This window comes from Balaenoptera ricei, chromosome 17, assembly GCF_028023285.1.
Source record: "Balaenoptera ricei isolate mBalRic1 chromosome 17, mBalRic1.hap2, whole genome shotgun sequence".
In the NCBI taxonomy this organism is placed as follows: Eukaryota; Metazoa; Chordata; class Mammalia; order Artiodactyla; family Balaenopteridae; genus Balaenoptera; species Balaenoptera ricei.
The window spans coordinates 64,199,022-64,224,271 of NC_082655.1; the positions used below are offsets into that span (position 1 = coordinate 64,199,022).

At 42.2% G+C, this 25,250-nt stretch overlaps 1 protein-coding gene across 4 annotated transcripts in view; it reads left to right on the forward strand.

The window, feature by feature from the left end:
• JPH1 (junctophilin 1) overlaps positions 1-25,250 on the forward strand; it is an 80,089-nt gene that overhangs the window by 43,498 nt on the left and 11,341 nt on the right. For 3 of the 4 annotated variants that reach the window (XM_059901894.1, XM_059901893.1, XM_059901895.1), the window contains exon 3: positions 16,429-16,547. The exons of the other annotated variant lie outside the window; for it this stretch is intronic. In XM_059901894.1, coding sequence (XP_059757877.1) covers positions 16,429-16,547 — 119 coding nt within the window. The remainder of the gene's footprint in view (positions 1-16,428; positions 16,548-25,250) is intronic. 4 annotated transcript variants of the gene reach the window in all.

Here is a 25,250-nt window from a genome sequence, read left to right on the forward strand (position 1 = left end):
TGCATCTTTATTCCTGTCCTGCCCCTATGTTCATCAGAACCTTTTTTTTTTTAGATTCCATATATATATGTTAGCATACAATATTCGTTTTGCTCTTTCTGACTTACTTCACTCTGTATGACAGACTCTAGGTCACTACAAATAACACCACCTCACTACAAATAACTCAATTTCATTTCTTTTTATGGCTGACTAATATTCCATTGTATGTATGTACCACATCTTCTTTATCCATTCATCTTCCGATAGACACTTAGGTTGCTCCCATGTCCTGGCTATTGTAAATAGTGCTGTAATAAACATTGTGGTACATGTCTCTTTTTGAATTATGGTTTTCTCAGGGTATATTGCTGGGTCGTATGGTAGTTCTATTTTTAGTCTTTTAAGGAACCTCCATACTGTTCTCCATAGTGGCTGTATCAATTTACATTCCCACCAACAGTGCAAAAGGGTTCCCTTTTCTCCACACCCTCTCCAGCATTTATTGTTTCTAGATTTTTTGATGATGGCTATTCTGACTGGTGTGAGGTGATACCTCATTGTAGTTTTTTTTTTTTTTTTAATTTATTTATTTATTTATGGCTGTGTTGGGTCTTCGTTTCTGTGCGAGGGCTTTGTCCAGTTGCGGCAAGCGGGGGCCACTCTTCATCGCGGTGCGCGGGCCTCTCACTATCGCGGCCTCTCCTGTTGCGGAGCACAGGCTCCAGACGCGCAGGCTCAGTAATTGTGGCTCACGGGCCTAGTTGCTCCGCGGCATGTGGGATCTTCCCAGACCAGGGTTCGAACCCGTGTCCCCTGCATTGGCAGGCAGATTCTCAACCACTGCGCCACCAGGGAAGCCCTCATTGTAGTTTTGATTTGCATTTCTCTAATGATTAGTGATTTTGAGCATCCTTTCATGTGTTTGTTGGCAATCTGTATATCTTCTTTAGAGAAATGTCTATTTAGGTCTTCTGCCCATTTTTGGATTGGGTTGTCTGGGGTGTTTTTTGATATTAAGCTGCATGAGCTGCTTGTAAATTTTGGAGATTAATCCTTTGTCAGTTGCTTCATTTGCAAATATTTTCTCCCATTCTGAGGGTTGTCTTTTCATCTTTATGGTTTCCTTTGCTGTGCAAAACCTTTTAAGTTTCATTAGGTCCCATTTGTTTATTTTTGTTTTTATTTCCATTTCTCTAGGAGGTGGGTCAAAAAGGATCTTGCTGTGATTTATGTCAAAGAGTGTTCTGCCTATGTTTTCCTTTAAGAGTTTTATAGTGTCTGGCCTTACATTTAGGTCTTTAATCCATTCTGAGCTTATTTTTGTGTATGGTGTTAGGAAGTGTTCTAATTTCATTCTTTTACATGTAGCTGTCCAGTTTTCCCAGCACCACTTATTGAAGAGGCTGTCTTTTCTCCACTGTATATTCTTGCCTCCTTTATCAAAGCTAAGGTGACCATATGTGTGTGGGTTTATTGCTGGGCTTTCTGTCCTGTTCTATTGAGCCAAATTTCTGTTTTTGTGCCAGTACCCTATTGTCTTGATTACTGTAGCTTTGTAGTATAGTCTGAAGTCAGGGAGCCTGATTCCTCCAGCTCTGTTTTTCTTTCTCAAGATTGCTTTGGCTTTTCGGGGTCTTTTGTGTTTCCATACAAATTGTGCAGTTTTTTGTTCTGGTTCTGTGAAAAATGCCATTGGTAGTTTGATAGGGATTGCATTAAATCTGTAGATTGCTTTGGGTAGTAGAGTCATTTTCACAGTGTTGATTCTTGCAGTCCAAGAACATAGTATATCACTCCATCTGTTGGTATCATCTTTAATTTCTTTAATCAGTGTCTTATAGTTTTCTACATGCAGGTCTTTTGTCTCCTTAGGTAGGTTTATTCCTAGGTATTTTATTCTTTTTGTTGCAGTGGTAAATGGGAGTGTTTCCTTAATTTCTGTTTCAGATTTTTCATCATTAGTTTATAGGAATGCAAGAGATTTCTGTGCATTAATTTTATATCCTGCTACTTTACCAAATTCGTTGATTAGCTCTAGTTGTTTCCTGGTAGCATCTTTAGGATTCTCTATGTATAGTATCATGTCATCTGCAAACAGTGACAGTTTTACTTCTTCTTTTCCGATTTGGATTCCTGGAAAAGGTATTTTAACAATTGAATCCAAGAAGTTATTTATCATATTAAAATATGTTACGGTGATTTACTATAGTGTCTCAGAGCTCAGGGTGTGACAGAGGCCTCTCTCAGACCAGCGTGAGAACCTTTTTAATTTCACTTTTCCACGCAGGCTCAGTCATTTGAGTTGCTGTGGCTGTGATGTCTCAGAAAAACATTGCAGAGAAGTTCCGTATTTACAATTAACTGTTGCCAACAGTGATCATCTGCCAGAGAGAAATTTAAGGGAAAAAAAGCTTGAATTTCACCCCCAGAATTACAGAGGGGTAAGAGCAGGATGGTGATGTGGGCAATATAAATATAGTAAGTAGGGGAAGAAAAATGACCATGGGACTTAGAATTAAGTAGACTTATGTGTGCTGCCCGGAGTAGCAAATAATTTGAAAGCATTTCTGGACGTTTGTCAATCACTAAGTACCTTGAGGTTTTGTTTGAGCTAGCAGACATTAGGAGTTGATCATGAAATGACGATTTGGACAGCAGTGAAAGGAGACAGGCCAGGGGTGGTTATTTTAGAGAACACCAATTCACAAGTGATCTGAAACCCGTAGGGACATGTCAGTAGAAAGACAAGGGACAGCAGGGCATTAATAATATCAGTAAAAGCTCCTAACAGCAGAGATGTGGAGCAGCAAGCCGCTCACCAGCTTCCAGCTTCCTTGTCTTGCATGGAAAGAGGCTCCTTAACCTCCCACTCTGTGGAACAAATGCCATTTTCCAGGGCATTCCAGTTCTTCCTTGGGAGAAGCCCTGTCTGCAGGGCGGAGGGGTTCCCACATCCCCCAAAAGGAATGGAGGCCTCTTCAGAATGGGCTTGTTCTGGACTTGATGATTGGCTCTCATAGGCTTCTCCTCTCCATGATTGCCTGTACGTTTTCAGGGTAACTGGTCGACCCAAAGGGACTCCATATGAAGCTGTAAAGAGGGTTTTCTGTGCCCCATCTCATTCATGCCAGAGCGGAGTGAAGAATGGGAAGTATCATCCTCCACTGTGTCCATTGCAGTCCATTTGGGACTGCAATTATAATAGTCCAATTATATATATATATAATTATGTATATAATTGGTCCAATTATAAATATATGTTACACGTTTCCACCAGAATCCTCTCATGGCTCTGAGGTTCTCTGCCTTCGGTACAAGTGGATTTTTAACATTGCTACCCCCAAGCAGCCATACGACAAGGGCACATCCCTTTGTTATCAAGTCTATTGTCATTCCAGTAGATACTGTGATGCTATTGAAAGGGAAAACAGAACTACCTGCAGTACTCCTGCCATTGCCTGAAACTTAGCACTTGCAGGTGATCTAACTTGGGAAGTACAGCCCATGCTGCAAGGTAAACCTGGACACCTTTAGAGCAGCTGTCAGTGACCAGCGAAGCAGCAGGGAAGGCCCTGGACCTTTATGCTAACACTGGGCAACTCTCAACCAGGCGGTGGGCAGACTTTGGGGTTTGGCAGGTAACTCTTCCTGTCCCTCCAGAGTTCAGTCTGCTTTCCCCATTACAAGATGGTAGTCAGTAGATGTTGAATTCTTGGGCCTCAAAGGAAACCCCTTCCTAAGTGCCAGTCAGAGCCTAAATTTCTGCCTTGTTCTTGGGATGTGCGGCGTTCCCTCTGTGCCTGGAATTCTTCTTGACATTCTTTGGAGTTGGTCTGAATCTCAGACTGGTGAGGGGTAGTTCCGTTTGGGTCAATGCATTTGTCACTAAGGAATGGAGTCCAGGAAGGCACACCCCACATTCCCCAGTGGCTGCAGCAGGAGTTTATCCATCCCACCGACGGGCATGGCATTGCATCCCAGGCCCCCGAGTCAATTAATTCCACTCTGAAAAAAAATAAAGGTTAAAAGTTCATCAGAGTGTGTCTAGAATAGAAACTCAAGCCAGCAACAGGCTCCTGGTCAAGAATATTCCAAGTATTGGAATATTGTAAGTCCCATAAGGATGTATAATAGTATTGAAGCAGGTCATTGACAGTCTATCAGAACTGAAGGAAAAGATTCCTAGTATTTGAGCAAGAATTTAACATGATTCTTTTACTTATTTTATTTGAATTCTGCCTTGCATTTCCAGCACCATCTCTAACGAAGGAGAAGCACACATTTTTATCTCAACATACATGTGTTCATTTTCAAAACTGCCTTTGCCCCCCCTCCAAATTGTACCAAGTGTTATTTAAACGTACTAAACAGAAAACCAGTCATCCTGGCTTATATATTTGTCTCAGCCTCCATTTTTCTCAGTGTCCTTGGGTAAGCTATTATCTTATACATTGAGTATGGGATGAAAATTTTCTGTTCTCAATTTAACACAGCAAATGCTTAAAAGCAGATAAAATCAAAAGAAATTTTTTAAGATTCTCATGAGGAAAAAGAAGACAACTTTTTAAGAATTCAGGAAGAACTGGATGATCTTCTGATATTTCCTTTTAAACTTGGAGGCGTTAATTACTAATTTGGTGATTTGGGGAAGGCAACTATGAGTTAGATGAATCTGCAGTATTTTTAACACCACCTAAAATGTTCCCGCGAAAGAATAACCTTGATGAAAACCAAATCTTTCCTATAGTCTTTAGTAAGATGTTTTCTAAAGCTGTATTTCATTTGAAAGTCAGCCAAAACTGGTTTTAAAAATATGTAGGAAAAGAAAGCTCAACATTTGCATTTTTCAGTAGAAGTTAAAAATCTATTAATATTAAAGATAACTGAATAGAGAAAGAAGGAGGGCAGCAGACTCAATAATGAGAAAGCATGAATATAAGAAGATAGAACTATGGTTATGAAGGAATATTTATAGCAGAAAGGAAAGTTTATAACTAGAAGATGAAATAAATCACAGAACATTTGTAGTACAGAAATCTCTCTTGACAGGATAGTTAGCCAGCTTTGCCCTAAAGGTTAGGAGACCTGGCTTCTGCCCGTTCATCCCACTGAATTGCTGTGTGACTGAATATGTTCCTTGGTTTCTCTGAGTCTTAAATCCCTACAGAAGGGATAGTAATTATCTGACCACAGGGGAGGGACTTCGTAGACTCTCCGAGGCTTGTCTAGTTCTAATTGTGCTTTTTAATTTGTCTGGTAAAACAGAACTTTCAAGAGTCACTTCCTCCAATCCAGAAGGTTAACATAAATCAGAGCAAATCCTTTGTGCTCATTGTATTGGTGTCCCCAGTATCTGTTGCAGCAAAAGACTAAAGATTTAAAGTGAAAGCAGTCAAGGACTTCTTAATTGAGCTATGGAACGAGTCATTGTCACAGACCGGGTGTAAAATAAGTGGAGTCACTGAATTACAGTTCCTACAAGGAAACATGAAGTGAACAAAACTGGTTTGCTGAGAGAATAACTGTACCCCTACTATCTTGGCTTTCCTCGCAAGGCAGACCTGTTATAAACTCAACAACTTCAGAACACGTACGTTGAATATAATAAAGCTTCAGATGCAGAATGGCTTTGCGGAAGCCAGTCCCAAGCAAGTTCACGTTCGTACCATTCAGCATTGCATGCCCAGTAGAGGAATGGATGCCTTTATTGTTCACTATCTTGGCAGGTCTAGACAGATCAAAGTGAAGTGGTAACTGGTAGATTTGGGACCTTTAGAGAGCCGTCTTAGGTAATTTACAAAATGGATATTTTACTACCTAAGGGACTGTTCCAACTAGGAGTTCTACATGGTTTATGTCATTTTAAAGGCATGAGTGATGTCTGCTTATTTGTTTTAACGTTTAAGTATTTATGAAATGGGATTGTTTTAGCACCACCAAGTGCGCATCCCCTGGGCATTTGCTGCAGTAAAGCAGAAGTTAGGTCTGTCCGTGACCCAGCCACTGGAGCCCCTCAGTCACTCGGCTGAACACTGCTAGTTGCCATCGTGTGTTTCGACCACTAGGTAGTCTTACATTGCTCTTAGTCATACTTTAATCTTTCGCCACAGTGACCATTGGTAAAGGACAAAAAGCATAACAGCACTGACATGGAAATAAAAACAGCCTCGACCTGACAATTCTTGTCAATTCTCATCACAACCCAGATCCCGAAGGTTGTAAAGTTCTTTTTAGGCACATCCAGATGTTTCTGTTACAGCACTAAAAAGAAATGTAGCCATGATTATATCTAATTTCGTTTTATAGAATATGCATCCATTTTGAAATAATTTGACCCGCCTTTTGTTACCAAAAGGCTGCTGGCTGATAACTTGAACTAAAGGTAACACCCTTTAGTAGTAAGCCAGATTTAGTCAGAATAGGCCATTTCTATGAAATTTGCCATAGGAAAGAAGCCTTATTTCAAGCAATTAAAAAGCACCTAAAACTGTAATAACTGTATTAATAGTATGCGTTTACGTGACTTTACAGTCATCAGATTGACTTCACATTGTTCACTGGATCCTAACTTAACCCTTTGTATTTCATCTGGTCCAGCGTCTATCACTGGCTATGTGCCCTTCCTCCTACCCAAAGCTCTGTGATGCGTACATTTCCATCCTCCTTGCTCAAATCTCTACCCTGCATCAATGGCCCCTTCTTCCTTCTTTGCTTCTCTCAGAAAAGAGACCCCTGCCAGAGGAAGATGCAGAATCATGTTGGCCTGAGATCAGGTCCTCCTCGTGCTGTTCAGCAATTCCAGTTTTCCTTTCTTCCATTCCTTAGAACTTTTGTGCAGTGCTGATTCCAAATCCTCACCTCTTTAAGCACCCAGATTTTCCCTACCAGCCCTAAATTTCAGCCAAGGACTAATGCCATTTATCAACTAAATACTCTCTCTGCATTAGTACTCAGTACTTCATATAAATCAGTTCTGATCCAGAGCATCTGTACAAGGTAATATCATCCCCATTTTACAGGTAAGGAAACTGAGGCAAAAGTGACACAGCCAGGATGTGATAAACTGGGGTGTAAACCCAGGTCTGTCTGGTTTCCAGAGCCCAAAGCACTCTCTGTCTCTTTCAAGCTTAGGATCCTTTAAATAATTTTAAAACATTGGATCAACCCATCACTGTCCTTGTGTTTTTTTTCCTGTTTCCTTTCTTTTGCTTCATCTAGGACCCGACTCCAGTGGTTGTTACCTTCTCAAAGCTCTTTCATTTTCTTCTATTCTCTGAGCATCTTTCTTCCCACCTTGCAACAGGATCAGCTCTCACTGCTACAAGTAAAGTGTCTTTTTCCCTTGGCCCAGCTAATCCTCCTGGTTACCGTCCAAATTTCCTCCTTCCTTTCTGGGTCAGAAATCACCAGCATGTGGCCCACACCTGCTTCCTGTATTTCCTCTGTTCCTTCCTCACCGACCCCCTTCGGTCTGGCTTCTGCAGTGGCCTTCTTGTTAGAACTGCCCTACCAGAGGTTCTCATCAAATTCAGCAGCCTCTTCTCAGCCCTCACTTTCTCCAGCACATCACAGGATTGACAAACGATCCTTCTCTCAGACTCTTAACTGCACTTGTTAATTCTAACTGCCTAAAAATCAGCTGATCAGTGCAGCTGCCCCAGAGAAGAGACAAATTCAGATCTGGCCCGCTTAACTCCTAAGAGGAGCACAGGATTTATCCAAGAACAAGAACTTTGAATGGTTCTGTTGGAAGTGCGCCTTCTACCCGTATGCCACTGCCTCTCACTTTACTTACTTCCTTCAGCGGACTCTGTTGTCTCCACCCTCGGTTCTTGGCTTTTTTGACTCATGTGTTTGATGGGCTCATCCATCTTCTGTGAGCTCATCGTCTGTGATCACGATGCCCACATTCCTGTTGCTAACCTTGACCCTTAACTTTGCACTGCAGCCCTGTATTTCCAAAGGGCAGTGCTTGTGTCGTGTAAAATCCTACCTGTCTAAAACTGAGCTCATCATCACCTTCAAACTGTCTCTCCTTCCCACCTGTACAATTTCTCTCTGTAGTAAAGCCATTCACCTGGACACCAAGTTAGCAACCTTGGGGTTATCTTTTATGTTTCTCTCCTTCTTACCTATGTACTTATTCCACCAATATTTGTTGAGGACAGCCTCTGGGCCAGGCTTTATGTTAAGAGCTGGAAAAACAGATGTGGAGGCTACCCTCATGTTTCAAAGTTCTGACACTTCTTTCCTTAAAGTGTCCTTCGGCTCTTCCTTTTCTTACTGCCATTCCCCTCACTAGACTTAGCTTGCCCTGGCTGGGATTAGTGAAGCAATTTCTCGTCTGAGAGCCCAACCGTTGGTCTTTTCTCCTCACGTCCTCTGGACACATAGGATGTTTTAGAAATACTTGTCCATGGGTGATTTTTTTTTTTTAATTTTTAATTGTAAAATAGGCATAAAATTTGCCATCCTAAACCATTTTTAAGTGTACAGTTCCGTCGTGTTAAGTGCATTCACATAGTTGTGCAGCCAATCTTCAGAACTTCTTCATCTTGCAGAACTAAAACTCTATACCCATTAAATAACAACTCTCTGTTCTCCCTCCTCCCAGCCTCTGACAACCACCCTTCTACTTTCTGACTCTAGGAATTTGACTGTTCTAGGTTCCTCCTATGAATGGAATCATACAATATTTGTCCTTTTGTGACTGGCTTATTTCACTTAGCATAAGGTTCATCCATGATGTAGCATGCTTCAGAACTTCCTTCCTTTTTAAGGCTAAATAACATTCCATGTATGTTTATGCCACGTTTTGTTTATCCGTTCTTTCATTGATGGACGCTTGGGTTGTTTCTGCCTTTTGGCTATTGTGAACATGGTTGTACAGATGTCTCTCTGAGACCCTGCTTTCAATTTTAGGGGGTATATACCCAGGGGTTGAATTGGTGGATCATATGGTAATTCTGTTTTTAATTTTGCGGGGATCACCATACTATTTTCTACAGCAGCTGTACCATTTTGCATCCCCACCAGCAGTGCACAAGGTTTACAAGTTGTCCACATCCTTGTCAACACTTATTACTTTCTGGGTGGTTTCTTTTTTTTCTAACATCTTTACGTGAGCATAATTTCTTTACAATGGTGTGTTAGCTTCTGCTTTATAACGAAGTGAATCAGCTATACATATATCCCCATATCCCCTCCCTCTTGCGTCTCCCTCCCACCCTCCCTATCCCACCCTTCTAGGTGGTCACAGAGCACCGAGCTGATCTCCCTGTGCTATGCGGCTGCTTCTCTGGGTGTTTTTTTTCATGGTAGCCATCCTAGTGGGTGTGAGGTAGCATCTCATTGTGGTTTTGATTTGTATTTCCTTTATGGTTAGTGATGTTGAACACCTTTTCATGTGCTTATTGGCCATTTATATCTCCTTTGCGGGAGGTGTCTATTCAAGTCCTTTGCCTATTTTTTAATTGTTGTTGTTGTTCTTATTAAGTTGTAAGAGTTCTTTATATAATCTGGATACTAACCCATTATCAGATATATGATGAGCAAATATTTTCTCCCATAAAATGAAGTTTTAGTCTTATTTAGTGGTAATGTTTTTGACCTGTAGAATAACCCTCATTAAAAGGACTTTTCTCTTAAAATTATTTCAAGAATAAAACATCCCTTAAATTTGTTTTTACATCAGGTTTTTCTCACTACATAAATTATATGGCAAGGTAAATTTTAGATAAATTTTATAAAACTCAGGATAAAGTAGAAGATAGCCAATTATTTGGCATATTCCAGCCGAGGATTAGAAATGTGCTTTTGACCTGGCCTATCCAGAGAATATAGCCTTTAAGCTTATTAAGTTTGATAAAATGTTAGGGAATAAAGCCTGTAAAGTACTTAAGAATGAGGACTTATTTTCCAAGCTTGAAAATGTTCTGAATATAGAAAAAAATTCTGTAAAGGAAGCTGCATAGTAGGCTCTGATGTCCCCAAGTTATCACGTATGTCCCTAAGCATTCACACACTATGAGGGTCTGAAGTTCAGAAAACTTAGTATAACAAGTAATTTTTTTCAATATCCTGCCAGTTTCCAAAAAGGATTTTCAGGGCATTATAAGTCACATACATAGTAGCATTCCTGACCAGGGAATGTTAAAGCCATGTCTTTAGAGAAGATAATCATGCACATAGATTGAGGAGAATTATACTCCAGGTATCCTGGTAGCTGTAACAAAAAGAGAAACAATAGATAATGTAGTTCTCATTGTATGATGCAAGGAAGCACACCAGTATATCATCATAGACCCGATTTTTCCTGGCACTAAACTTTGAGGAATGTATTGCCCAGATCTTTATGAGCATGACAGTGATACACATAATGGACAGCATTTCACATTCTTCACATGAATCTTGGTTCATATTCCTATCTTGGATATCTTGGTTCATCCTCCTATCTCCCCTTGAAAAAAGGCCAAGGGCATGGTATGAATTATGATTCTAAGAAGGCATCTCTAAGATTGCTAAAGTAATGTGGTTTAACTTCTGATCTCATGGACAAGAATCATCTGTCACTAGACTGGCCTCAGCCTGGTCTCTGGCTACCCACACTTTCAAAGCCTGTGTCGTCATACCTCTGCAAGAGTTTGGGCCCTTGAAAGGTCAAATACCAGATTTCAGTGGGGACACCATGCCCCTACATTTACATTTTGTATCTAAATAACTTGATAATGCTTTTAGAAAAGGAAGCAATGGACCACCCCGGCAAAAAAGACAACTGTTTGCTGAAGCTGTAACTTGTTTTTAACCAGGACCTAAGAACACAGTCTTGATGTTATTATTCCAGGTCCTGTCTTTTACAAAACAAGAAAGCAACTTAGGAAGAAAATTAACATTCAAGAACTAATAAACGTAAAGATTGGACCCGCAAGAAGTAGTCTTCCTAAACCAAATTTACTGAGCTTTAGCTGAATCAGTGTCCATTGCAGATTAAAATCTTCTTCAGCTGTGCCAGTGAATAGGTATGTGTATGAGAGATGGAAAGTTAGGAGTCCGGAGAGGCAGCTAAGGGGGCCGTTTGTGCCTTAGCAGGAGGAGTGTATGCTGAGTCTCGTGGGGTTGGTCTGACCAGAGAAGCAGATCGATACTGAGAGACCAGTTTCTTTCCGGTACAGGAACTCAGACATCATGCCTTTGATTTTTAGCTGAGAGCTGTGGAGACATCTAGTTCTTGTTCATATCAAGAGTAGTCCTTGCTTAACAGACTGATTTCTTCTTTAAAAGGGCTCCCACTGTATACACAAGATAATTGGTTTTTGCAAGTCTAGGTCTCTCATAAGTGAATAATGTCACAGTCCAAAAGGAAAGCTAACTAAGGCCATTTTTTGGCATTTTCTTGCACGTGATGCCATAACGCAGGAAAGGATTTTGGTTATTGTCAGGCAATTTCAAGAAAACCAGAAGGGAAATAGCATGGCGGGCTGCAAGGACAGAAGCAGGGAGATCAGTTCAGCCTTTGCAGGAACCTGGTGAGATGTGACCTGGGCAGGAGCGGTGATGAGAAGGAGACATGGGCGGGGTCGGGTGTGTATTCTGAAGGTCCTGTCGGCTGCCTTGCTGACCATGGATGTGGTGTGAGAGAGAAAGGGAGGCAACCAGGATGACTCCCAGGGTCTGGGCTTGAGCAACTGGACGAATGGGGTTGCCATTAACTGATGTTCGGAGTCTTACGTACAATTGCTCTCTCTCTTTTTTATTTTTGCCTGCATTGGGTCTTCATTGCCGCGCACAGGCTTTCTCTAGTTGCGGCGAGCGGGCACTACTCTTCGTTGTGGTGTGTGGGCTTCTCATTGCTGTGGCTTCTCTTGTTGCGGAGCACAGGCTCTAGGTGCGTGGGCTTCAGTAGTTGTGGCACGCGGGCTCAGTAGTTGTGGTTCTCGGGCTCAGTAGTTTTGGCTCATGGGTTCTAGAGCACAGGCTCAATAGTTGTGGCGCACGGGCTTAGCTGCTCCGTGACATGTGGGATCTTCCTGGACCAGGGCTCAAACCCATGTCCCCTGCATTGGCAGGCGGATTCTTAACCACTGCACCACCCGGGAAGTCCAATTGCTCTTATTTTTAAATGTTGCTAAGAATTTTCTTTAAATATATGGGTATCAAAGCAAATCACATATACAGCTCCTGAAGCAACTAGATGACAGCCTCTGCCATCAAATTTTCAGAGTCAGGTCAGGAAACTTAACTTTGACTTTAATAAGTAACAAATTTTAAAAGACATGAAAAATCAGCATATTTTTTGAAGCAGTTTTTTGTTGGGAAGAAAATATGTAAGAAGTAGAAATAGAAAAGTATAAGTACTGTATACAGTTTTACCTTTAGCAAAATCCTTGTCCATTCTAGATTAAAATCTTTATCAGCTACGTCAGTGAATAGGTATATAAAAGATTGAAAGAAGTGGGCACAGACATCTAAGGGACTTGCATCTACCTTATGAGTAGTAGGCCTGTGTGCCAGGCATGTTCAGTGTATTATTTATATGCTTTTTTTTTTTTTAAAGCACTGTTAAGTTTAAGAAAAACTGGGAAAGCCAGACCATTTTGTTCTGAGTAAGGTGACTTGAGAGTTTGTGAAACACCATTTTAGTCACTAAAGAAAAAAAAAAAACTCAGATTCTCATCAAGTTACTGATTGGAAAGAAACAAGTTGTAATTAAGTTCTTAAGTACAGGTGATGCCTGCCATTCAGAAATCCCACATTGGGCTTCCCCGGTGGCGCAGTGGTTAAGAATCTGCCTGCCAATGCAGGGGACACGGGTTCGAGCCCTGGTCCGGGAAGATCCCACATGCCGCGGAACAACTAAGCCCGTGTGCCACAAGTACAGAGCCTGTGCTCTAGAGCCCACGAGCCATAACTACTGAACCCGCGTGCCACAACTACTGAAGCCCGCACGCCTAGAGCCCGTGCTCTGCAATAAGAGAAGCCACTGTCTACTCACCTCAATGAAGAGTAGCCTGCAACTAGAGAAAGCCCATGCACAGCAGCGAAGACCCAGTGCAGCCAAAAATAAATAAATAAATTTTAAAAAGAAAAAAAAGGAAAGAAATTCCACATTTACTGTTTCAGCTGTTGCCGAGTGACCTTTGCAGGGCTGATGTCCAGGAGGGGGTCACCTACCTGCTGTACCAGCTTAGCCAGTTGCCCAGGCCTCTCTGTATCTCTTTACCCCAAAATAGGAACTCTCTACAAGTTAAAATTTTGGTTTATTTGTCATAGGACCCTAAAAGAAAGTCTGCCACTGACGCCTAAGTGAAAGATGTTGCTTTTCACTTACTTTTTGCTGCATGTTACGCGAGAAAGTATAATGATGATGATGGTATTTGGAGATTCCTGAGGGTCTGAAGATTTATGGACGTCAGCAGTCTTTGGAACAAGTGAAAGGCTTCTGGGGCGTGCAGGCATGCTCCTTGTTGGCACGTGCCAGCCATCCACTTTGAGTTTTTTCCACCGGTCTCCCCAGAATGACTAGCCCAAACCTCCCTCCCCCCAACCCATGAGCAATGGCACGTCTTACCCGTTGGGTGATTAAAGGGATCGTGTGTTGCTCCAGAACTGAGCCTGGGATTGGAACACATGAATAACGTGGGCCAGGGTCAAGCCCAGATTTCTCCCTGGGCAAAATCAAGATGTTTTCATGGGCTGGCCGCACAACACTTTTGAGGACAGCAAACTCAGATGGCTTCCTGTTCTCTTCTACTTCTTGTGATCAGCTCCAGGGCTACCAAAAGCTCCTGAGCAGATACCTAGTTTCAGGCTTGAATGTGGTTTTGACCATCGTGCCAGCCATGCAGGAGCACTGACACAGGGAGGGGTGCTAGATGGAAAAGTCCCCCCTCCTTGTCTGGTCTTACAGGAAAGAACAAGTAAAAAAGTAAAGGGTTAAGGCTTCACTGATTCTGTGCTTCCAAAATATATTTGCAGAAAGGTTAAGCTACGTTTGTCTGTTCTCCAGTTTAGCGTGTTGTCAAAAGTGGTGGAAATACTACTACCATTTTATTCCACTCCGTGGTGGTGGGTTGTGATTGTTTCGGAATAAACGGTACTTGAGTTTTGTAAGTTTATCATTGAAGGGCTAGCAGGTTTTATTATAAGGCAGGATAACTTTACTCCTGTGGCTTCATTAATTATGATACCTAGACATAATCAGGCTCTAGCTAAGAATAGCGGATAAAATGGAAAATAATTCTGGGAAAAAAAGAGCTGAGATTCTGAGAAACTGAAAGAACATAGGAGAGGGCATCCACTGAGTCTCAGGACAACACATGGGACTAAAGCATCATTACTGATGGCTCGCTTGCAGGGGTTACCACAGCCAGGTTTTTTAGGAATATGTTCTTACCCCCTTGATTTTGCCTCTGTACTCCGTACCCTGTAGACAGAAATCATCTAAAACATCCTCCGTGATTCATAAATAACAATTTCGATGATTAGAATTTGATTCATTCATTTTTAATTAATAGACTTTATTTTTTTAGAGCAGTTTTAAGTTTACAGAAAAATTGAGGAGAAAGTACAGTTTCCATATACCTCCTTTGCCCACACCCAGTTACCCTTGTTATTAACATCTGGCATTAGTGGGTACATTTGGTACAACTGATGAACCAATGTGGAACATTAGTATTAACTATAAAGTCCATACTTTACACTAGGGTTCACTCTTTGTGTTGTACAGTTCAGTGGGTTTTGACAAAAGCATGATGTCATGTATCCCCCCATTAGAGGATTATCTAGCATAGTTTCACTCCCCTAAATATCCCTTTTGATCTACCTGTTCATCCCTCATCCACTTTCCCCTTGAACCCTTGGCAACCACTGGTCTTTTTACCGTCTCTGTGGTTTTGTCAATCCATTCATTTTTAAGTAACTACCCAGCTGTTCCTAAGGACATTCCTTTATTTATTTACCACTCCTTTATTTATAAAGTGGGCCCTCAGTAAATACTATGTGCCAGGCATTGTTCTGTGCCTTGGGAGTATAGTAGAGAACCAAAAATTAAAAATAAAAAAATGCCCAAAATAAAAAATCTCCCTTACACTTATATTCTAATACATCAATCCTCCAGGCTCAGCTAGGTCCTAAGTAGGAGTGAAATGGGACCTCCCCCAGTTAGCCCCACAGGCTCAGGTCAGACCCCTTTTCCCCCGTCTTTTCTGCCTGCAGTCTAGTTCCAGAAATCCCGTCTGCTGGCCTCCTCCAGATGCCACCTGGGTTATCTCTCCTAAGACCAGCTAGGGCACGATGCCACTTCCCAACTTCCTCTCCTGCTGTCTCTGAAATGCCTGCAGGCACCTCTTTTAGACTCCCCTTAGGCTTTTACCACTAGTTATCTGTAGCCCTGCCTAGCGCTAATAAAAGAAAATAGTTCACAAAATTATAAGAAGTAGGTGCCCATGAAAATTGTCTAAATACTAGCTGGACAAGATCTCCTCCTTTGGAAGAGGATGACGCAAAGTCTCAGCCTCCAAATGCCCTCTTCCTGGGCAGGCAGACATCAGTCCCCCTGTCTTGCCATAAGGAGCCCCATTCTCATCCCTGCTGCCCTCTCCCTAGCCCTTGTCCTCTGGAAAGATAAGCGGTTTCAGTGGGTGAGGACGGGCCGGGGAGAAGGTGGAAGACAGAAAGAGATCCCTTTGCTCTTTCCAGCTCCACCTCTCTGCCTGCTTTCGGTTTCACACAAGAAACGTGCTTAAAGAACAACTAAATGGACTCCTTGGAACCCTCCTGAGCACATTCTTCCAGAAGACCACTGGGTCTGCTCCTACAGGCTGGGGGGGAGCCCACGGTGTGCGTCTGTTCCCAACTACACATTCAGCAAAGTCACGCTGATAGTGTGAATTGGCCATGTTGGGAGCATGTACACCACGGAAGTCAGTCAGCGCTACAAATCAGTTTTACTCTTTTTTTTCCCCCAGAGAGCTACTTTACCAGCACACCACTGGGCAGATCTTTCTTAATCAAATCCTTGTATTGATTCTACCGTAGAAATTAAATCCATGAGCACTGTATTAATTCACATGCTCTAATTCTGCTCTCCATGGTTGGGGGGCAGGGAGGGGGAATGCCAACCAAAGTCAACGGGGGATTTCATCCTCTAAGTCTTGAACACCAGGCTTTGCATTAAGCTGCGCAGAACTTGTTATACGTTCATACGACGGGTTATACTTCCATTAACCTTGAAAGAAAGATTGAGGCAATGCACAGGTGGTTTCATCTGCTTTATTTTCATTGATGTCTCACAACAGTATGATGTCTCACAACTTTCTGTTGCAGGTGTGGGGCGAGGGTCACGGTTAGCATTTCTTTCCAGGCCCTGCCCGCCCCGTAGACCGTTTGCCCGTCCTGTGTAATTAACTAGGTGCCGCCCCTGCTGACGCGCCCTTTGTGCTCCTGTAGGACCGCGCACGCAAGAGCCAAAGCTGACGCCGCCGACCAGGCTGCTCTGGCCGCCCGCCAGGAGTGTGACATCGCGAGAGCTGTGGCCAGAGAGCTGTCACCTGACTTCTACCAGCCAGGTAGGACAGGTGACCTGTGATGGGAGCGGTAGGAGCACTGCCTCTGGTTTCCTTGTTTCCTTCTTTTCCTTTTAATCCAAAGGTCTGTGCCCCATGAATTTCAGCAATACTACAAAACAAGTGGGAGCTTAGAGTGACACGTGCCTGAAGCCTGAGTGTTAGCGCTCGAGATTTGGCTTCTTCCCCGGTGCCTCTCCCCCCACTTCCTGTCTGCCCACCCCCCAGCAACAGACTGTGAGCTGATAGCAGTAAACAAGACAGGAATCTAAAAGAGAAGTATTTAAGACGTTGTGTTAGTGTGTTGGGGACCATCTCAGGTGCTCAAACAGATACCTCAAAATCAGAAACACCTGGAACAATCACATTAGCAGTAAGAGAAGAGCCAGTAAGTACTGCGACTTTTTTTTTTTTTTTAATACACCTCAAAGGAATTTGGGTAGGACGTAAAGAAATATACCACTTAAAGACAGATGAATCTGCACAGATTAAGAGGAGAAAATCAATCCAGATCATCTGGCTCAGATGTTATAAAATAGCAGTAAACAGGTATTTACAGTGGGTTTAAATAGTTAACTCACTTCTTAGTGGTCTCCTAGTAGACTGCTTCCATCCCTTTCTTTAATATACTGGTGTTAATAAAACGGCAGTCGTCACCTTTTTATATATGTTTCTCCATTGTTTTAGAAACAGCACCTTCCTGTTGATTTGAGGGATCAACAGATTTCTAGGCAAGGGAGACTAAAAGAAATGTTGTAAATTCTAAGTCTCGAAATTTATATTGTCTTGGTAAAGAGTTTTTTCACATTGGTTTCTGCTAATCAAACTGGATAAGTAGCACCCTGCACAACACACGTGTCCAATGCCTGTTTGGTTCCAGTGAAGGTGATATAATATTGGAACCCACAGGGCATTAGTGCGACTACATGAACAAGGTAAGTCACAGTGAATAGAAGACCAAGTGTCCGTGTATTCTAAAAGCTAGGAACTGGGCTATAATAAAGGATGGGAGAATGAAAAGGAAATGACAGGATTTTTTTTTTTTTTTTTTTTTCCTGCAAAGAATGAAGACAGTAAAAGGCCATGTTAACAAGACTCAGTTTTTAGGAGCGAGAGCTTAGGGAGGGGGCCCAGTCCGGTTGCTGAGTGATTCGAGTTGTCGCAGAGTGACTTCTGTACTAGTTCAACTCCAAGGGAGGTAACCAGTGATAATGGGTGTCTTCTTTTGTGTGCATCCTTTCTAAACCTCTGGGTGGGATTGAAATCATTTAATACGTATGTGTATTTTATTGGGAAAGGGAAATTTTCCATTTTTTTGCAGTAGGAATAAACACTCTTCTGGAAACTCACACGCGTTAGCAGCTACCTGTTCTAGGGTGTGAGAGCTGGGGAGGGGATTCAGCCACCCAGGAGGGATCATCTTTTTCCTCCCCAGCAGTGAAGCTATTGGGAGCAAGCAGCTCAGCAGTCAGGAGACGGTGCAGCTTCACGTAGCAGCCCTGGGCTTGAGCTGCTTTGGAAGCAGACAGACTTGCTGTTATCTGCAGACGGTCATTTCTTGATTCTGTTGTTAATTCTGTTGGGGAATAGGGTCCCTGTAGCTTGCTATTAGGTGTTAACAAGAGGTAAATGATATGGGAGGTCGTCTCAATTTTCCAGGCTAAATGGTTTTAAAAGCCTTTTATGATGTGAAAGCATTTGAGGGGGGAAAGCATATTGTGGGAAAATGTAATTCCACCCTTTCTTAGCTAAAACAGCTTCATATAAGCAAGTTGTCTGCCAGTAATGAATATATCACAGTAGCACGAGATGACAAGGGGTCTGTTTGAGACAGGAGCTAAGGGCGGCGGCTGCAATCCCCTTTGACCCGCAGCCAACACTTCCTTCGGCAACTGTACAGAGAGCCTTTTCTGTACTGAGTATTATTGATCTTCTCACGGGAGCATAACTCATGCTTTCCACTCTGCATTTACAGGGTGATCAAATCAGATAAGACATTTCTGAAAGGGCTTTCAAGTACTTTTTCTGAGTCAGGCTGCTTGTTTAATTTACATATCTCAGATACAAATGTTCCCTTTGTTTGGAATGGATGTGTCTTGTATAGTTGTTAACCCTGGGGAAAAAAGGATGTCTGTCATAGCTTATATTTCGAACACTTGCATAGTAAGTTACCTCTTTTCAGGAGCTGGCGGTATTTTCAGATATTTCCCATCTTAGTTCAGTCTTATACTTTTAGTTCAAAACTGTATTATTCTATAGTTTAGTTTAAAACTACAGAAAAAAACGTAGCCATGTAGGATGGCTTTATCACTCAAAGGGCTAAGTCGTAACATATAAGAAAAAGCATACAAATGGATGTGTATGAATGTGTATGTAGATAATTGCATAGTACCCAGAAACCTAACTTGCCATGAGTATGAGTGACACAGTGAGTTGTCCCCCAAGAACTTAGAAATAAGCTTGCCCTCTGGGAGTTAAAATGAGCCCATGAGACTGCACAGAAGTGTATAAAGTGATCACAAGTGCTGGCATGGCTATAGTATAGCAAGATTTCCTTGTAACCTGATTGAGTGTATTGAAACGTCTAAAGACTTGGTCACCCAAAGTAGTATAGAAAAAAGAGTCACAGAGGCAAAAATAGGCAGTGCCCATCCAAATGCTATCTAGAGGAGAGCAAACCCATGGCCCAAAACCTTGGCGTATTGCAGTTGCATTGGCAAGGACGTTTCTGTTATGGGGAACGATGCAGGGAACTGTTGCCAGCTGTGTATGGCGTTCCTGGCAAGATCATCCGAGTGAGGAAATGGATGCATCAGGTTAGCTCAGCATGATGCCATTAGATACTTGATTCATCTCATGCCTCTGTCTTAATTCCACATCCACCACTCAGCTTCTCATTTTCGTTGAGCTTCTCGTGGAGGTCTGCCAACAGGGAGAGCACGCACTGGCGGTTATCAGTGCAAGTCTCAGGCCTTGGTGACATTTACCTTGCTCACTGTAAACTGATGAATTGGTCTTCTGGCGTCAACCATCAGTCTTGTGAGCTTTGGTGATGTGAGTCTGCCCCAAGGGATGGCTCTACTTCAAAGTGCTGATGAAATCGGGTTTTTAAGCCAGGAAAGCTGAGGTGAGACTTTGGGTGATCACTGAGGAGGTGGTGGGGAGTTGGACATGGTGGAGAATGATTGGGAAACTATATGTGTGGCTCATTTCCCCACTGTTTCAATTTCCTTTCCATCAAGATGCTTATTTTGTTTTTAATTTCCAGTGATGTTTATCCGTTGTGGGGGGGTCACTGGTCATGGGTTGAAAAAGAGAAAGTGGTAAATGTATTACTTAGGGCCCTCTTGCCAGGTGGCCTAGGCAGGACCCTCAACGAGCTTTGTCTTTCTGTGTGAAGCGTGTGTATTCGTCAGCTTGGGCTGCTAAAACAAAGCACCATGGGCTGCGTGGCGTACACGATAGACATTTATTTCTCGTAGTTCTGGAGGCTGGAAGTCCAAGATGAGGGTGCCAGCATGGTTGGGTTCTGGTGATGCCCATCTTCCTGGCTCACAGATGGCCTTTCCCCAGTGCATGCACCTGGAGAGACAGAACTCTGGTGTCTCTTCCTCTTTTCATAAGAGCTTTAAGCCCATTGTGAGAGTCTCACCCTCGTGAACTAAGCTATCTCCCAAAGGCCACACCTCCAATAACATCACATTGGGGGTTAGGGCCTCAACATATGAATTTGTGAGGGGCAGGGAGACAAACAGGGTGTAACACACACACACACACAGTGTGCTGATTACTTAAAGTGAAGTCTTTTAGTATAGATTATCTTGAGACAATGTTAACTAAGCTCACACTTCTGGTATGGATTAAGAAGTCTTAAGAATTGTCCGTGCCTATCGTTAATATGTAATATTTTTGGTGAAAAAAAAAGAAGCATCCTGGAATAGATGCCTTCTAAACTCACTTTCCAGAAGCAAAATTCTGAATAAATTTTTTTCATAGAAAAAGGAAAACTGAATAGTCCACTAGTTGACGTGAAATTAATTCATGGGTTTGCTGGTTATTCTTACCACTCTTTCCAGTGTATCCCGTTCCACACATGTGTGTATTGAAAGCCCACCATGTGCAAGGGGCCCTGGGCTGGGTGTCCCACGGCTTGCAGACAAGAGTGCTGTGGCTGTGTTCTCAGAAGTTGCGGTATTGTTACCGATGGGACTCTAAAGTCCTATGGGAATGTAGCATTCTTTCCACATAGAATATAAAAGGGATCCTGCTATCGGTTATATAATTGTTTAAAAATCTTTCCATCTGGTCTTCTTTTACTGATTGGCAGTCTCCGTAGAAAAATCCTACTTTCTATTTAATGACTTCTGATGTTGCTACAAAGCATTTGCCATCAGCACTGCCCTGGTAGACATTTGTTTGGAGGAGTCTTCGTGGTGCTTCCTCTGCCCACAGCCGTTGCCCTGAGGCTCAGCTCTGAAGAACTAGCTGAACGCCCTGCTGTTTCCATCCGCCGTTCGTGCCAGCTGTAACGCGTAACCTTTCCGTGTGGGTGCATGACACGTGCTCAGTGTTGTTGTTTCGTGTTGTGTGGCATGTCAGTGAGCAGGTGACCCGTCTCTGACTTCTTCCCAATACAAATCCCCAGGGGAAATAAAATCCCTTAGGATTTAGAAATACTGTCTGTAAAAACAGACAAAAACGCTGACTGCAACCACTATCAACACTTCTCATAATTTCCCTCCTTGGTGATATTCTGACTAGTCTTCTTAATGAACTGCTGCATCTCATCAACTTTATGCTGCTGGCACTGCAACACTGACACACATTACTACACAGACAAGTAGTAGTCACACCGTGTGCCTTCCAAGAAACTTGTCCAGGAAAAACTTCTGCCCTCTGCATTATACTAAATATCTTGTTTTAAAAGCACTTAATCTTACTCTGTAAAATCTAAGTGTATATCCTCATGTAGCTGGCCAGTCCCCAGTTGACTACGCCATGTTGGAACCATTTCCAGCTGGATGCAGGTAAGGAAGGCTGGAGTTGGGTTTACCTCTAGTCAACATACTTTTTGCCATGCTTTAATTTTTTTTTAATTAATTTTTTTTTTTTTTGAGTCAGAAGTCTTTATTTCATGGTCTCACCCAGGTGCTTTTTCTTCATTTATTTTTATTCTAATTTTTATTTTATATTGGAGTATAGTTGATTAACAATGTTGTTAGTTTCAGGTGTACAGCAGAGTGATTCAGTTATACATATACATGTATCTATTCTTTTTTCAAATTCTTTACCCATTTAGGTTATTACAGAAAATTGAGCGGAGTTCCTTGTGCTACAAGAACAGTAGGTTCTTGTTGGTTATCTATTTTATTTTATTTATTTTAATTTTTATTATTTTTTTATTATTTATTTTTGGCTGCGTTGGGTCTTCGTTGCTGTGCGCAGGCTTTCTCTAGTTGTGGTGAGCGGGGGCTCCTCTTCGTTGCGGTGCACAGGCATCTCATTGCAGTGGCTTCTCTTGTTGCGGAGCACAGGCTCTAGGCATGCGGGCTTCAGTAGTTGCAGCACGCGGGCTCAGTAGTTGCAGCACGCAGGTCCTAGAGCACACGGGCTTCAGTAGTTGTGGCGTGCGGGCTCTAGAGCGAAGGCTCAGTAGTAGAGCACATGGGCTTAGTTGCTCTGCAGCATGTGGGATCTTCCTGGACCAGGGATTGAACCCATGTCCCCTGCATTGGCAGGTGGATTCTTAACTGCACCACCAGGGAAGTCCCTGGTTTTCTATTTTAAATACAGCAGTGTTTACATGTCAATCCCAAATTTGCCATGCTTTTAAATGCCAATACTGGATACATGAGAGTTACCTGGAGCATTTGTTAAACATCAAGATTTCTAGGCTTCGATTCATACTTATTAAATTCTCTGGGAATTGCACCCCAGGTACCTCTGATGGGAAGCAAATGTGGAGCGACTGCTTTGGAGTGCCTTTATTCCCTTATCCAGCCAATTTTTAACGCATAATAAAGCTGGGAGGGATTTTTTCATCTGAAAGGTGGTACTAGTAAATTCTTTGAGCTCAGCAGATTTTGAATATCAGTAGAAGCCCTGTAGATAAATCTGAATTGAATACACTTGGAAACCATGTCTTAGGAGATGGGCACAAGAAATGCCTTTCCTAAGACATTTAAGACAGGAAAACTGTCCAAAGGAGCAATGCATGAGATTTCTAAAGATCTAAAGGAGTGGTTAGACCGGTATTTGAGAGTTAATAAACATAATAAATACATTCAATGGAATCCAAAATAAAGCTTCCTAAGTCCGTTACTACAAAATCCTCCAACGGCCAAATCATTCTCTGCTTGGCCTATTAATGATAGCATAAATTAAGAGGTAGGCAGAGTTCTACTTACTCTTTACAAAGAGCATTTGAAACTGTGCTTTGTGTTCAGGTATTGTAAGTCTTTGATCTTTTTCCAGATAACTAAAGCATATCACTTTTTTAAAAATTATTTTTCTTGGACCCGCTATTACTGAATTGCCTGAGTTTCCTCCCAAATAAACGATCTCTTGTCACTGTTAGCGTTTCAGCAGTCTCATCCTATGCTGGCAGCTGTCACTTGCTGGGATCTGTCAAAGCAGCTCCCATTTCAGCTTCTAATCTGCTCTCTGCAGTAAACGCAGGTGAGACCAGTGGTTACCCAGATAAATCCTGAACTTGTGTCACTGTTAGGGTCTCACATTTTCAAAATGGAGCACATAGGCTTTGTGACAGCTTTATTTCTCGTGGTTCAGTGACTGTCTTCTCCTTCCAACATCAAGAATGTATAACTAGTCATGTTTGCCAGAGATTATTTTTTCCCGTTCTTTTCTGTTGTGTGTATTTAAACATTAGCTTTTAATATGACTTAATCTTAAGATAGAATCTTGATTTGCAAAATTAACTTTTGCACTTACCCCTTAAGATTGAAGACATTAAAAGTACTTTGTAATTTGTGTTTCAGAGTTAGGTGGCTTAAATGAAAAATGATTGGCTCTAAGAGTCTTGACTATTAATTACTTTTGCACGGAACACTTACTACCATGCCTAGATGGGTATTTCAGTAATGCTGTGAAATTGGATAACAGGGAAGCACAAATGAAACCAAGTCTGATGAAATCTGGGGTAGAGGGGTGGGAGAAAAATATGTAAACAGCACACTGCAGAGGAGGGGTTGTGTGTAGATGAGGGGCTTCTCCATGAAAGGCCAGTATGAATGTTCTTCACGGGTTTTTGAAAGTAGGGGCAAGCCTGTTGATGAAGAATGTCACTTTCTGGTGCTGCTGATGCTTCTTTCTCTTGGTGGTATGTCCCAGTCACAACACCAAGGAAGAATCCAGAAACAAAGACAGCACCTTTTGAATCATTGCAGTTGCCTCTTTATCTTCACTCAAGTGAGATACATCTCTCTGTGCCAAGAATTCATACTGCCATTTTTGATGGAGGATGTAAAAGAAAATTGCCAATTTTTTTTAAAGGGGGTACTTAACCAAGTTTAGAAAGGAAATCTCAATTGTCGGCGATCTTGACCTGTTTGGGAAATTTGAACCCTCTTTGGCTTTATCTTCTGGAGGATGGAATGTGAGATAATGCTCTTTTTATGCTTTTGGCCCTGAGTACAAGCTATAAATGTGGGTTCTTGGGGATTCTCATTTCTGGGCTTAGTATATTCCATGTTGCATTATATTTTATCTTAAGGATACACAGGAGCAGTGTGACTTTGGGTGTTTCAGCTGCTACAGCTGTTTCCATATCAGTAAAATCAGGATATTGCCTGCTTCCTAAGATTTTGGTGAGGCTTTACATTTTGGAAAATGCCTTGTATAATAAATGGCAGTCTCACAACAGTAAATTATTATTCAGACCATCATGGGAAGAGCAATTATAAGTCGGTGGTATGTAATATTTTTATTTACCTTTTTGAAATTTTTTATTTTTACACAACTTTTAAAGGTTATTTTCTATTTACAGTTATTACAAGATATTGGCTACATTCCCCTTGTTGTACAATACATCCTTGAGCCTATCCTACACCCAGGAGCTCTTCTACTCCCCCACCTTATATTGCCCCTCCCTCCCTCCCCACTGGTACCCACTAGTTTGTTCTCTGTGTATCTGTGAGTCTGCTGCTTTTTTGTTATATTCCCTAGTTGGTTGTATCTTTTAGATTCCATACGTGACCTCATACAGTATTTGTCTTTCTCTGACTTATTTCACTTAGCATAATGCCCTCCAGGTCCATCCATGTTGCTGCACATGGGAAAATGTCATTCTTTTTTATGTCTGAGTAGTATTCCACGTGTGTGTGTATAAAACCTCTGCTTTATCCATTCATCTGTTGATGGAGGCAGTATGTGTTTTTAACAGTTTTCAGGATAATTGTTCTTCAGCCCCTCTGGGCTGAGAGGTGGGAGTAGAGACAGGAAGGGAAGCGAACAGATGCAGTGCTCTGGAGTTGACAAGAGCTGGTCAGCTCCTGTAAGCAAGTTGGTGGGTGATTTCTTCCTTGGATACTCCAGAGATGACATTGTCAGCTCCTGCCCATTTGCAGGGAAGAGGGCCAGCTGGACTGTGTGACCTTGACTTGACTTCCTGTGATGAAAAATGGCTGATGGGTGAAGTGGTGGCCAGAGGATGCGCAGGACCTGGTTACTGGGGAGGGGCTGAGGGGC